Below are 13,308 nucleotides of genomic sequence, written 5' to 3' on the forward strand. Positions count from 1 at the left end.
GATTCGTGGAGCGGAGACCCACCCCGCCGGTGACTGGCGCTCTCCTCGTCCAATCGCAATCCACTCCCGTTCCCGTCGCCTGTCTCAACGGCGGCTCGTTGGCAGCGTGCGATCCGTCCGTACGGGTGCTCCAGGCTGCCTTTTTGTTGCGTCTGCGGTCGCCGGGAACGTCCGGCAGTTCAGGCTTCACAGTTTGTGTTTGCAAGGTGTCCATGCAGGTGGTAGGATGACGCAAGGTGAGAAGATTGTTGTATTCACAGACAGTGCAGAGAAAGAAGAAGAGGGAGGAGGTAACAGTCTGGAGAAGGAGGGTTTGTAGGTAGAGTTGTAGGGAACACACATACACACATACACACTTTCCTCTCAGATACTGTACTTACACACCCACAGAGGCTAGATTTGTATTTATTTTTTTTTTAAGGGGGCTGCACAGTTGCCCGTGTGCTCGGTCTTCGCCTACAGTGTGGATGGATGGATGGAGGACAGAGCCAAATCTTTCCTTTTGAGGGCCAGTGTTGTGAAGAGCAGCAGAAAAAGACATCCTGCCTGACAGGAAGAGAAACAGAGCAGGAAAAGATTTCACAGTTTTCAAGGATGCCTACATGGCTTGTTAGTGTCAGAGGATCAAATCACCCCCCCCCCCCCCCCCCCCACCCCTCAAAAAAAGGAATACTGACGGTCGTTATTTTCAGATCTGAGTTGTCTTGTTTTGCTATTTGCTGGTCACATTTCTTCTGTAGAGATTTGTGTGCCAGAAAGACTTTAGCTCTGTCCTCCATGAACCGCTCTCTCTCTCGGGCTCGCACACATTCATACAGGAGCTGATTGGCACACAGTCAGTGTTGAAGTCTGTACACAGAGTAAGAGGGCCCCGTGGGCCTCCGCGCTTTTTAAGTCCAGTCCAACGAGATGCGGCCCCTCGTCTCGGACCCCTCCCCTCCCCTCCTCGCCGTCTCCGTCCTCTTCTTCTCTTCATTTTCTATCGCACGTTCCTCTTTCCAGACCTCTCGCTCACCACAGCTGCCTCCCCGTGTAGGTGGGCGGGGCAGAGGGCACCTGTAGGTGGGGAGAATCACATTTGTAAGTGACAGACAGCATCAGTAGCAGCATAGATTGTAACGTACACACATAGAGTCTACGCCATTCATGCTTTGGCACTTTACTCCAGTGTAATTTGGCCTTTTTAGCCTTTTTGCCGCCACTAAAATGTCTGTACTCAGGATTTTCAGGCTGTCAAGCTGCGAAAAATGCTGATATTTTGTACATCCCACTTTCAAATAGTACTGGTATTCACAGTAATTGAGCCTAGAGGACTTTCTTTTTTTTCTGGCCTCTCAGGCAGTATGGAAGGTTTCCCACAGCCTGTATTCTGGGCTGTAAAAATGTTTTTCTGATTCATCATTTATAGTCAAGTATACACCATCAAAATGCTACTGAACATAAAACATTTGTCATTAAATATTAGGTCTACATTAGTGGAAACCTTTAGGTTCTTTTAGTTCCTGTTATTGCATGTTAAAACAGTAACTCTTGCATCACGAGTCCCCACGTCTGAAACCAAACCTGTATTCCCCTCTCAGTCTGACTCTTTCATTTTGATATCAAATCTTTCTGTGTGTCATCATCTTCTGATAGCTGTCAAAGTGTCACAGATTTGTAGAGAAAAAGCAACAAACTTCAGACTCTTGCGAACTTCGCAAGAATCGCTTTTAACTGCAGAGTCTGACATTTTTGGGAAACAATGAAACATGTTTTTCCAATAATTAGATCAGATGGCAGTGTAGTAAATATGTCTCATGAGCCGGCAGCTCATTAGCTGATTAGCTGAGCTCAGTAAAAAGTCAAACTATTAACTTAATCTAACCATTTGCCATCGTAATTCTTAGCGCTTTCATCTTTTTAAGAATTAAACATTTTATCATATTTATCTTTCACTGGGTAACATAAGAACCGTCTGATCTTCCTTAGACTCGGCTGAGGTATCGGCGGGGACTTGAGGAAGTGTTGAGTTTGAAGGTTTAGCTGAGAAACGTCTAAAAGCAGCTATTGAAGGATTTGCACAAGAAATAAATCCCTAAAAGGCAAACTGGAGAATGGCACAGATTGCCGACATTAGAGTTTAACCACTGACAGTTACCAACTTTGAAAAAGATGCACAGAAACACTAAGTTATGCAAATTAATGGTATTCTGCACAAATCAGCTTATGATCAGCTTTATCGGTTAAATCAGGAAGCCTAGCTGTGATCTCTAGGAACAGGGACTACAGATGATCTTGATAGTGTCGCTTCAGTACGTTGCCTCCTCTAATATGGAGCTACTGTGATGGTGTGTGGCAGGCTTAATTCAAAGCACAGAGGCTGGAGAGCAGTTCACCTGTGCCAGCCACAGTTACCATTCATCTTGCGCAGTGAAGGACGTGACAGGCCGTGACAAGCCGGCTGACATTCACATCACTCAGTGGACAGATAAGAGTTTGCAGGTCATCTACACACACAGGAGCACATGGAAACTCTCTCGCGATGACCCGTACGCAAACCGATGCCAGATGAGTGACCATTTGTGACAACCCCCTCCATGCACGTGACCACCAAATACGATAGATACAGGCGCGTGAGCATGCACGCACTCACACCTCTCCCTCATTCTTGTGCAATGGCATGTGGTCCAGGACGCACAGATGTGCATGCAGTCTCGTCGGCGCGGTCGAATGAGAGAGCGGCGTGTAAGCGGCGTGTACCTGTGCCTGGGCGGATGTACTCACCGCTCCCCCGTTCAGGATCATGGTCATCTCGGTGGGCTGGTAGACGTTGCTGCGGAAAGGAGCGCTGGGCCGGGCGGCGGTGTTGCTGTTGTGTTGCCCGGCGGCGCCACTGCTCCTCAAGCCTGGAACAGACGGAGATTACTCATCGTGACTCACCACATCACCGTCGATCATGATGAAAGAAGGAAACATTTCCTGTGCCACGCTTCTCTATCTTCTGTACTTATTCCTGGCTTCACATGCAATATTTCCTCATACTCGTTCTTCTCTTTGGCCTACATTCCTCCTACAATCTGCTCACACAGTTTATGCCTGTCTGCTCTAAAACACCAGATCGTGCTGTACCTGCAGCGTTCTCGTCGCTGTATCCGTAGCCCTGGTTCTCCACAAACTGCCGGTGAGACAAGGGGATGTCCTCGTCGAAGCTCGTCTCCCTCATCCGTGTTGAGTTCTGGGATGTGTCGAAGTAATCTGGGGCCGTGGGTTGTGGCGGGGGTCTCAGGCAGATGTGGGCTTCGGGAATGGCGTGGAAGATCAGCAGCAGCCAGCCCTGAGCCACTAAAGCTATCGCCAGCGCCGGGTCATTCCAAGCTGGGGACCTGCCGAGCCAGTCGTTGCCGTACAGGTAGAAACCCACCCAGGCCACCCACAGGAGCAGCGACATCAGGCAGCTGACGAGCAGCCAGATGGCATTGCAGCGCCACTGACGCGTCTTCCCACACAGGGCCAGGGAAGCCGCCGTCAGCGCGGCTAGCAGGAGCGCTAGCACGTAGCTGCATGCTAGTGAGAAGTCCAGAGGCAGGTACTGACAGGCAGCTCTTCCCTCCCTCAGCACAGTCAGAAGCAGCCACTCGGCAGCGATGATGCCCTGAACGGCGCTCAGGCCCAGCGCCAGGCCTGTCAGGGCGCAACCGCCAGGGCTCCGCCGTTCCCGGCCCAGTCTGCGCAGGCGTACACCCTGAACCAGCAGGCAGGAGAAGCAAAGAGCGAAAAGGAGACCCCAGAGGGCCCTGCGGAGTAGACACAGTGACTCATCCTGCTCAATAAGGTAAGCAAAGCTCAGGCCGAACAAGCCAAGGATCCCGAGGAGCAGCAGGAGGATGGGTCCCACGCCGCTCCGCTTCTCGGCCTCACTGATGTGGCGCAAGCGGCACAGCAGGACCAGGGCGAGCAAGACGGCAGCCAGCGCCCCACCGGCAGCCACCGATTCAACAGCCACACCCCATATGGAGTCCAGGTCACAGAGGAGGGTGTAGGGGCGCACCAAGCCCCATCCGCAGCCTCTCGGGAGAGTCTCTGGGTCACCCTGATTTTGCCCGCTGGCACGGTGAGCAACAGTTAGCAGCAGCAGGAGGAGGAGGACTGGTGGGGACGCCATCGCTGAGAGAAGAGAAGAGGCAAGTGAGTCATTCTGGTCATAAACATTTAGAGAGCTATAGAGCAGTCAGTCATTCTCACAGCAATCATCTGTCTGGTTGACAATACAGACAATCGGCCACTGCTGTGTTTTAGGAAGGGAACAAAAGACAGCAGTTCATTCATGGTGAATGACTGAAGCCTTTACAAACACACACACATCCTCTTTCACCAGTAGCTGCCGTATAGCCTAGCTTTCTTTTTAAGGATTTACTTGTTTTTGTCAACCTACGCACAAGATACGCCTACAAAATTAAAGGAGCCCGGATTGTCCGCGAGTTTATTCACGATGCGAGTTTAAAGGCTGCGATTTGTCTCGTCTCATCCGACGAACGAGCCCCGGGGAGCACTGACAGGAGAGCTGCGGGATCGTGCATATTTTCGTGACGAAAACAGAGATACGGAGAAAGGAAGTAGCGCGTACAAGAAGCGCGGCTCGCTATCAGGCATCTGAGGGCATCTAGGTGTGAGACGATGCATAATACACAGTCGCCTGCAAACATTTGTGTACTTTACCCCGGTGGAATAAAAAGGAAAACACATCAGCATTATGTGTAAAATCAATACTGTCTACCTTTTTCTTTATTCATCACAGCAGCCAGACAGCACCACACACACACACATGGAAACACACATTCTTTTGCTTCATTTAAGGGCTTTGCCGGGATGATCAGCGCTGTCATTTCACCTGACATGCCGCGTGTTTTATGGGAGCTCGGTCTGTATTTAAAGCCGCCGCGACAACCGCACGCGCAAACACATCCTCTTGCCAGTTTGCTGTCACCGTGCTTTCAGACATTCCTTCCACGCCGGCTCACAGCGCACATCAGCGCGTTAAACAATCTGCTTTCGCGAAGCACTTTTCAATCCGCTCGGCGGGTTGTTTATGCCTGAACCTCGCTGTAATTTTGTCATTGCAAAAAAAATAAATTAAAAAAAATCTCACGGTGTCCGCGAATAGACTGCACCATAATATTTGCATACCACATAAAGGACACTCAATATCCCCAGCTTCACATTCCTTTTCCATTCCCGCAAGTCAGTGAGAGAATAACAGGTTTAAATAAGCAACAACCTGGTCACACGGTGTAGTTTATTAAGTAGGGTGGACTGCAGGAGGGAGACAGACGCTGGCTATTTTTTATTTTAACCCAAGGAACAAAGGGGCAGAATTGGTGGCAAGTCAAATGTATCGCCAGCTAACAAGCTAGACCTGCCTTCTTCTTATTTTATGATATGACTTTCCTGCGAGGCAAAAACGTGAAAATGTGAAAGCAACGGCTCACAGTGATGAACCTACACACATTTAAATCTTAAACCTGTGGCTCCCCCCGGCTTTACGAGGCTTTATAGTGAGTTTCGGCTCATTGTTTGGCTGTCTGGCTGCAACTTTACTGGTCTGGTTCGCTTTCACGGCTCAACCTGCGACTAGCCGATGAGAGGCTGTTGCCCCGGCTGGACGTATATCCGGTCGTAAAGTATAGAATGCACTTGAAACCTCTTTGTAGAAATAATACCTATTGCACAATCCAGGCGAAGGCGCGTCTAATGTACAGGCTACACAATCAGCAGACATTCAGGCATGAAAGGGAGACGAGAGACTGCAACAATCCGCTTGATATACATGGAGATGGAACTGACTGCGAGATCACAAGCCTGTTTGTAGCCGAGCCCGATGCAGGGCTTACACCCAACTTTTTATTCCACGTCCAGCTGGTGCAACCCGCCTGTTGAAGCGTTAACAGGAGCCAGATATGTCATATCAGGGGGAGGGAGGAGACCGAAACGGAGCTAAAGGGAGAGTTTGGAATGACTAGACGTGCGAAAATGCTGCCTTTGGCGAAGACGTTTGCCATATCAACTTGCCAGAAGGTGCAATGTGTCCGCAAACTGTTTCAGATTTTGCTTATTTGGGATGACTTTGCACGAGGAAGGCGTTATCACTCCAGCATCATTAAGAAACTGAGCTCACATCCAGTTAGATCATCCATATCCAGAGAACGTGACTATTCAAAGAGGTAGTTTTTACCAGAGCAAGTGGTTTATAATTGTTTCTAACTCTCATGCACACACACATACTCTGCATGCACATGACGATCCATGCATTCAAGCTTGTGGTGCATCTGTCCTTTTTATCCATTTTAATGTTATTTAGGACAGCAGTTGTTTACAACGTTGTGAAATATTATATACTTACTCCCAGAGTGCATCAGAGTGAATGGTGCGTGTGCAACTACACAGCACTCGGGTGTTTTTTGTGCATACTCATTTATTTGGAGCTCTTTCATGTACCCCTCTGAGATTTACACCCTCCGAAATTCCTCTTCCCGCCTCCTCATTACTAAAATTCTTCACTTATTTCCAGACTTTTTCATTTTTTTTGTTTATTTTTTTCCTAGTTGCGTCCGTCCTTCCTTGCTGCAGCAGCTCACACTGGCCCCTGGTTACTGTTGGTCAACATTTTCATCAGTCACTCCTCACGCAGGGATGAGTCACCGGGGTCTTTATACACAAACACAAACACCTGATATTAACACGCATACATCAGCAAAGTGCTTTCCCCCCCCCCAACAACATGTTGTTTTTCCAGTGAGCGTCTGATAACCGCGGTTACGCCCCATCTCCAAATTACTGGAATAAAACACGACGGAGAGGAGACAAAGAGTGAAAAGCTCGCTCGCTCATCCTCAACGTGCCGAGCAGACCGCTCCTCCTCCGTCCTTTTTTTAGTCGTTCTTCTGCATGTTCTTTGTCACGTTCTGATGACAGAGACAGCGAAGTCAAGACGCGGGGAGGCTGGAGCCCGTGTCCTGCACACTAGTGACTTTTTGACTCGCTCACCCTCCCACCCAGTCCCTCCCTCGTGCACAGATGGTTGCTCTGGCTGCTTTTTGAGTGTGACTTGGCAGACTGGTGAGCTGAATGCTGGAGGGATGAGTGCACGGGGCTGCCACACACACGCACATGTACGGAGGCAGCCAGAGATGTATAACGCACACCTACAATCGCACATGCCACACACTGGAGCCCTCTTCTTTCGTACGTATTAATGCGAGGCATGTGAAAAGGGAGCGAGCTAGAGCCTCTGGCCTTCTGCTTTGTGCAGCAGCACAGAGGATGCTGCAGCCGCCTCATCCTTCCCTCCCCTCTATCTCTCTAGACGTGTTTCTCTCTCTGTCACTCCCCGCTCCATGCAGCCATTTCTGTCCTCCCCTCCATTTAAAAATTTCTGTGGGATTTCAATGCCACCTTCTCCTCCACAGCGGCCACAGCAGTCTCAGCCCTCTGCTACATTCGTAGATGTGCTGTGAAAGATGTGCACCTCGTACACTTTCATCCTCACTGTCCTAACGCCAGACACACCCCTCTTCCTTCCATTTTTGTTATTTCTCTCTTCCCTCCATGCGCCCCTTCCTCCTCCTCCTTTTCTCGCCCCCACCTCCTTCCCTTCCTTCCCCTTTGCCTCTATTCTCGCTGTGTATCTTATGTAACCGGGGGACGGATCCAGCTCCTGCCAGTTCTGCTGCATGGCTACTGTTTCTCAGGCATCATCCTCCTCGGTGCCAAGCAGCCTGCTGGCAAACTGAGGTCCATCTTAGCTCTGTATTCTGCATGCAGCAGGGGCACATGCATTCATGCATGCATGCATGTGCCCCTCTCACGTACGTGTGCTGGCACAATGTGTCGCCGATGTGAGCTGCCTCTATATACATGTAAATGTAACATTCATATTTGCGTTGCATTATGCATGTGCGCGCGAAGGCAATGCATTCTTACGCAAAGCTCGACGTGGGAAGCATGCACAGCGCATTGCAAGGCTGTGAACACACAACAAGCGTGAGAGGGCAAATGTGCAGCACTGCAGTCATTCAGATCTGCTCCAGGCTGCATAGGCAGGGACCAGGGAAATGTAGCAAGTCACCCTGTACAATTACAAAGTCCTATAATTATCTGACATAGCACACAACCAGATGCTGTCTAATTACTGTGGCGATAATTGGGTGGATTATCACATTTTGATGACTTGCTTCAGTTCTCTTTTTTTTTCTCCTACTGTTTTATTTGGACTATTTGCACAGTCATGTGAAAAGTGTGTCTTCTCGTTTTTATCACGTTATGGGGGCCAAACTCTTGCGGAATACTAAAGTTGTTTGAGGGGATGTTGTGTCTGGGCCTGACAACTTAAAACTTGGTTTTAGCGTAAGGATAACAGGCGGTTATAACAGCTATGGGGACAGCGCAGACTCCTACGTAGAGCCTGCGAAGACCCTAGCGCCGTAACTGACGTGCACCTCCCCAGGCATGTAACTTGTAACTGCTTGGCAGTAGGGTATTTCCAGCTGCTTCTTCATCGCCGCAATTTTCAAATTGATTGTTTTGGGTCAATAAAGATGGAACACATCGAGGAAAGGTTAACTGAGGAGGTTCGGAGATACAAACATTTGTATGACTCGTCTTCAGCGAAATTTCTTGTGAATGTTCCGGTCGTCACTGTTGAAAGTGAAGCAGGAAGTAGAAACAAAACTGAACCCGACTGACAAAGTAGACACAGCGCTGACTAGCATTTGGGTGGTGTTCTCTGTTTTTACAGAGCCAGTCAGACTGATGGGCGGTATAAGCCGGACAGTATAAGCCTGCGCAGGCTACGAGCGTTGGTTACTGCATCTACTGTATGCCCTACAGAGGTATAGACTCTGCTTAAGAGTAAGGGGTTAGGGAATGATCACATCCATGGAAAGGCCTCTCAAATATCCTACTGGGAACACACTGATCACACTGATCCAGCCGTGGTGGTGAGCAGCAGGTCCTGCGCTTGCATCAGTTTGCAGGTAATAATAGCATTCGTTACACCCACTCTTGTCCACAATAGATCTTTTCTTTTGACAGAGCGTGCAGTTAGATCCGACATTAGTAGCTGGGATTGCGTAACACATTACATATCAGTTAAACACAGGGCGTCTGGTGACCTTTGTCTAAAGCTCATCTGTGTCTAAAAAGAGAATAACTGCGGTAGCATTTAAAGCCTTGGTCTGGAACTAAATTTGAGCTGTTGAGTTCATCCATCTGTCTTTCTTCTTCACTGATTTGATTAATGATTCTTTTTTTTTTGAGAAGACAGTTCATAGAGGAAAGAAATGGGATAGCTGAACATTTCTGATTTAAGTCTTCCTTTAATGCTTTACTGTATCACGTCTACATGCCGTTAATATTTCTAGTTTTGATTCTGTTCCCTCTAAGGGTTTATACAAAGAATGAGAACAGTGATGTAAATGTATGTACTGTGATGAAACCAGGTCTACTTAGAAATTTCCTTCAGCACTAAAACTGTATTTGCGGTTTATGTAACTTTTGGCTGCGGAAAAATACAGTTTAAGTGTGGATGGTGAAGTGAAACTGAGACAGGACATGGACATGTGGACATGCTCTCATCCAGTGCAGGGAGGAGCTTCTTTCTTACTCACTCATGGACACTTTGACAAGACACTTCTCTGAGGCAATCCCTGAACTTTTAACCTTCCAGACATGACATAGCCGGCGCCGCACTCAACTAGAGTCTGAGACCAGAAAACCACGAAGACGTGGACAGTTTACATGAGATATTTAAGTCTTATCAGAGAGCACAGCTGATGAAGAAAGTATCAATATGTGACATGGGCAAGTCTTTGGGAAAAAATAGATTAACAGAAGACAAAGCAGGGCTAAGGGGAGATAATGTTGAATGGTGAGACTGAAAATGAGGAGGTCCTTTCACTGCACCAACCTCCCGGGTGCCATCACGAAAAAAAAAAAAACAGACAGTGGAAGTATTTTCCCCTGTCTCTTCAGACATCCCCAGCCACCCTAATTAGGCCTCATTACCATGTGACTGGGCTCACAGCAAGACCATATGCTAATTGACTTGGCAATTAACAGCGCCAGCGTTTAATCTCAACCCCTCGCTCCCCTCCCTCTGCTCCATTTCCCCCCCTCGGTCCAACATTAACAACATGTAGGAGGTGATCGGTCAGATCGGAAGCCGTCCAGAATCTCAAAATGTACCGTGATGCCGGAGCCGCAGACCTCCAGCGTCATGTGTTTTGCTTCCATGTGATGTGATGGTAGATAAAATGATGGGATCTGCTGTGAATGGAGGTTTGATCACAGGCAGGGGGGGATCAGATTTGGTTAGAGAGTGTGTGGCGGTGGTGATCAGAGCAGCAAGAGAAACAAGGAACAGCCGGATGTGCAGAGGAAGAATTGGAGCGAGCTTTGTGCCTAGAGCGTGTGTGTGTGTGTGTGTGTGTGTGTGTGTGTGTGTGTGTATGTCGGGGAGGAGGGGTGAGTGCGTGAGCGCAAACGCACGTACGAAACGAGCAGCAGAGGGAAGTTTCTCGCGGATGTGACGGTCGCACCCCGCCTCACACACCCAGCTGTGTCATGTGAGCGTAGAGAAGCTCAACACACACACACACACACAGAGCCATCCAAACAAGGTGCATATGGCACAAGCCCCGGAGGAGATACTGTAGCTTGGTCTTCTCCCAAGAGGAGGCTAACTAACTCATGGGTCTGAGAATAAACAGCTCCACTCTACTGAATATTGATTAATGATGGAAAACAGAACACTCTGAAGTAGGCCCTGGAGCTTTCTGGGTACACAAACTATGCTCTGACATTGGCTCGGGATTCATATATCATCTACCCACTGACTGACACTAAATCAATCCACATAGTGACATGAATTTCCACGCACTTCCTTTACACTCAAGTGGGAATTTAAATGCAATTTCATGTAGACTACCTATCCAGGGCCCTGCCTCTCGTTTACGGTGCCAGCGTGGGAGTCCTCTGAAGGGGACACCCTCGGTTTTGGCTTATCTAAAGAACAGCTTCATGCAAACACACATATTGAGAATGCTCTTTTTTCTTTTCTTTTCTTTTTTTCCCAGCACACCCCCTCTCAGGCCACAACAATGCTGGCCACATTGGGTGGGTCCCCCGGGGGGGGGGGGGGGGTTCCAGAAGAGTGTGTTTGTTTGAGGGACATCACTAAGACTATTGTTTCTGAGGTCTGTGCCTCTGAGTGTGTGTGTGTGTGTGTGTGAGATCCAAAAATAAAGAATGACATCTAACCTCGAAACCAAAGAACGGAGAAGTGATTGGCACTGTTTATTGTGAGATGGAATAGAGGCGCAGCTACTAAAAGAAGCCAGTGTTTTGCTTTGTTTTTTAATCCTGCTAAGAAAATTGTGCAAGTTTCACAAGGTCACGGCCATATGCGCCAAACCCTGCGCGTAAATATACGTTTTTTTGTAATGTGCCTGTGTGCCCTCTCCTTCACACCTATGCATTTTTTTTGGTGCAACGACATCGCCTCTCTCCCAGGGCTGTCAGTGATGCAACTTCCACCTCAGTGCTGATAAACCCCGAAACACAGTCTTTTTGCAATACGGGCACAGATGCATTCAAATGCACGTCGGCCCCCTGTGGGATTTTCAGCCACACACTCGTGCCTCTATATTACGCTCGCAATACAGAGGCTCGTCCACTGTCCCCCTGCCCCCCCCCCGTTTCAATTCATCGGTAGGTTATTCTACATGGTGAGCAGCACGTACCTTGATCGATGTAAACAAATGGGATCTAGAATGAAGACGGATGCACAGTAGCCAGGTTTGAAAGGAGACAGGACCGAAGGGAAATGTCACATTTCGGAATGAGCTCCGCTCGCTGCGTTTGCGTATTCTCTCTCCATCCACATGGACTTGTATGCGATCCGTCCAGATGATTCCTCACGCTCCGGGTTTCAGCCCGTGTCCGTCGTCCTCAAAGGCAGGACGGGCATGAATGCAAGAGCAAGCGCAGGGAGACGAAACGCAACGGGCTGTAAGGATTAAAATATGACGTTTCTTTATCGTTTTTCCCTAAATCCTTTGTTCAGCGGTGCGCATCTCTGACTTTCACTCGACGGAGCATTCGTCAAAAATGAATAGAACGCACAGCGGGTCGAAATCCTGCGATGCGCAGAAACGCTGTCCCCATAACAACCGGGTTGTCCCCTTCTCCGGTCAGAGCGCTGATTATGCCGCTGAATGCCCGGGTTGACGCTCACCGCTGCCGGCTGCGCCTCTCTCCACTGAACGCATCACCAAAACTGCGCTCCCGCACCGCGTGCGTAATGATAATCCTTCTGCGCACCCACACATGTACGCACGGAGAGGGGAAAATGACAGCTCCGCGAGAGACACCGCGGTCCCCGAGGACTCCTCTCTGTCTTCCCTCGCTTTAACAGTTTCCCCGATAAATTAACTGATCCCTGAAATGCCTGAGATCCTAGACGCACGGCGAGCCTCAGGCGCCAGTACACACCTCCTAAACCTATTGGCTTGATGTCACTGGCCCAGGCTGTGGGCACAGTTTGGACTCTCCTGTGTCCAGTTGGTGCGGTACTGTTTTCTCTCGTTGACTGAGCTGAAAGTCGTAGAAAACATGCGGACACACCGTCAAGTTGAGCGACTATTGTCCAGTTTCCGGTTAAACCTTTCAGAATAAAACAAGGTCGCTGCTTTTCCAATAATAATAAAAAAAAATCATAACTGTTGTGAACATATGGAGGCCATTTGTTTTCAAAATGTCTCAGTGAATAGCATTTAATATTTGAACCACAGCTTATTATTTGCTCGGCCGTAAACATACAGTTCAAGGTGTTATCTAAGAAGACTTTGACAGAAAAGTCTTGGTGATCAAACCATCAACCATGTACTTAAATAACAGCCCCCTTCGCCTTTGAACTACTGCTGCCTGCAACAAAACCCACAGCTGTCATGAACTTTCCGAACTATTAGTCATTTGCAAAGGTCAAGTGTCGTGACATTCTTCCACTTTTTTCCTGTTTCGCTGCGTTCAACTCTCTAACCCGTCTCTACCTCTTCTTTTTTCTTCCCTACGCTCGTTTTTTTTTTTTGCAAGTGACTCTTTTATTTTGAAAATAATCCGCTCTCTTTTCCGGTGTTACCTCAGGCGGCTTGACAAAGCTCCAAAGTGCAGTGATGCTTATTATTCCTCGCTGTCATCACATGCTTGTTGCCTCAGCTGCTCCACTCCATCTTCCCGGGAGGCTTTCAATGGCGGAATCTCCGCTCCTGCAACCGC

At 48.6% G+C, this 13,308-nt stretch overlaps 1 protein-coding gene across 2 annotated transcripts; it reads right to left on the reverse strand.

Moving 5' to 3' along the window:
- Positions 1-756: 756 nt before the first annotated feature.
- Positions 757-12,662, reverse strand: gprc5ba (G protein-coupled receptor, class C, group 5, member Ba). 2 transcript variants are annotated; one of them, XM_084571184.1, is made up of 4 exons: positions 11,775-12,662; positions 3,109-4,143; positions 2,764-2,885; positions 757-1,056 (listed from the first exon to the last, which is right to left on the reverse strand). In XM_084571184.1, exons 2-4 carry the CDS (start codon positions 4,139-4,141, stop codon positions 1,012-1,014), a joined length of 1,200 nt encoding a protein of 399 aa, XP_084427310.1. In that variant the 5' UTR covers positions 4,142-4,143; positions 11,775-12,662; the 3' UTR covers positions 757-1,011. The 2 variants fall into 2 exon arrangements, with proteins under 2 accessions (XP_084427310.1, XP_084427309.1); XM_084571183.1 differs by lacking the exon at positions 757-1,056 and having other exon boundaries at positions 1,803-2,885.
- Positions 12,663-13,308: the final 646 nt, after the last annotated feature.

Source organism: Chelon labrosus (assembly GCF_963514085.1).
Source record: "Chelon labrosus genome assembly, chromosome: 21".
Taxonomy (NCBI): Eukaryota; Metazoa; Chordata; class Actinopteri; order Mugiliformes; family Mugilidae; genus Chelon; species Chelon labrosus.

What these genes read in the sequence shown, in the direction of transcription:
- gprc5ba (XM_084571183.1), bottom strand. Translation starts at nt 4,141, where the DNA reads ATGGCGTCCCCACCAGTCCTCCTCCTCCTGCTGCTGCTAACTGTTGCT. An exon ending in CAGCGACGAGAACGCTGCAG is followed by an intron (nt 2,886 to 3,108) that starts GTACAGCACGAT and finishes CGTCTGTTCCAG; the next exon opens with GCTTGAGGAGCAGTGGCGCC.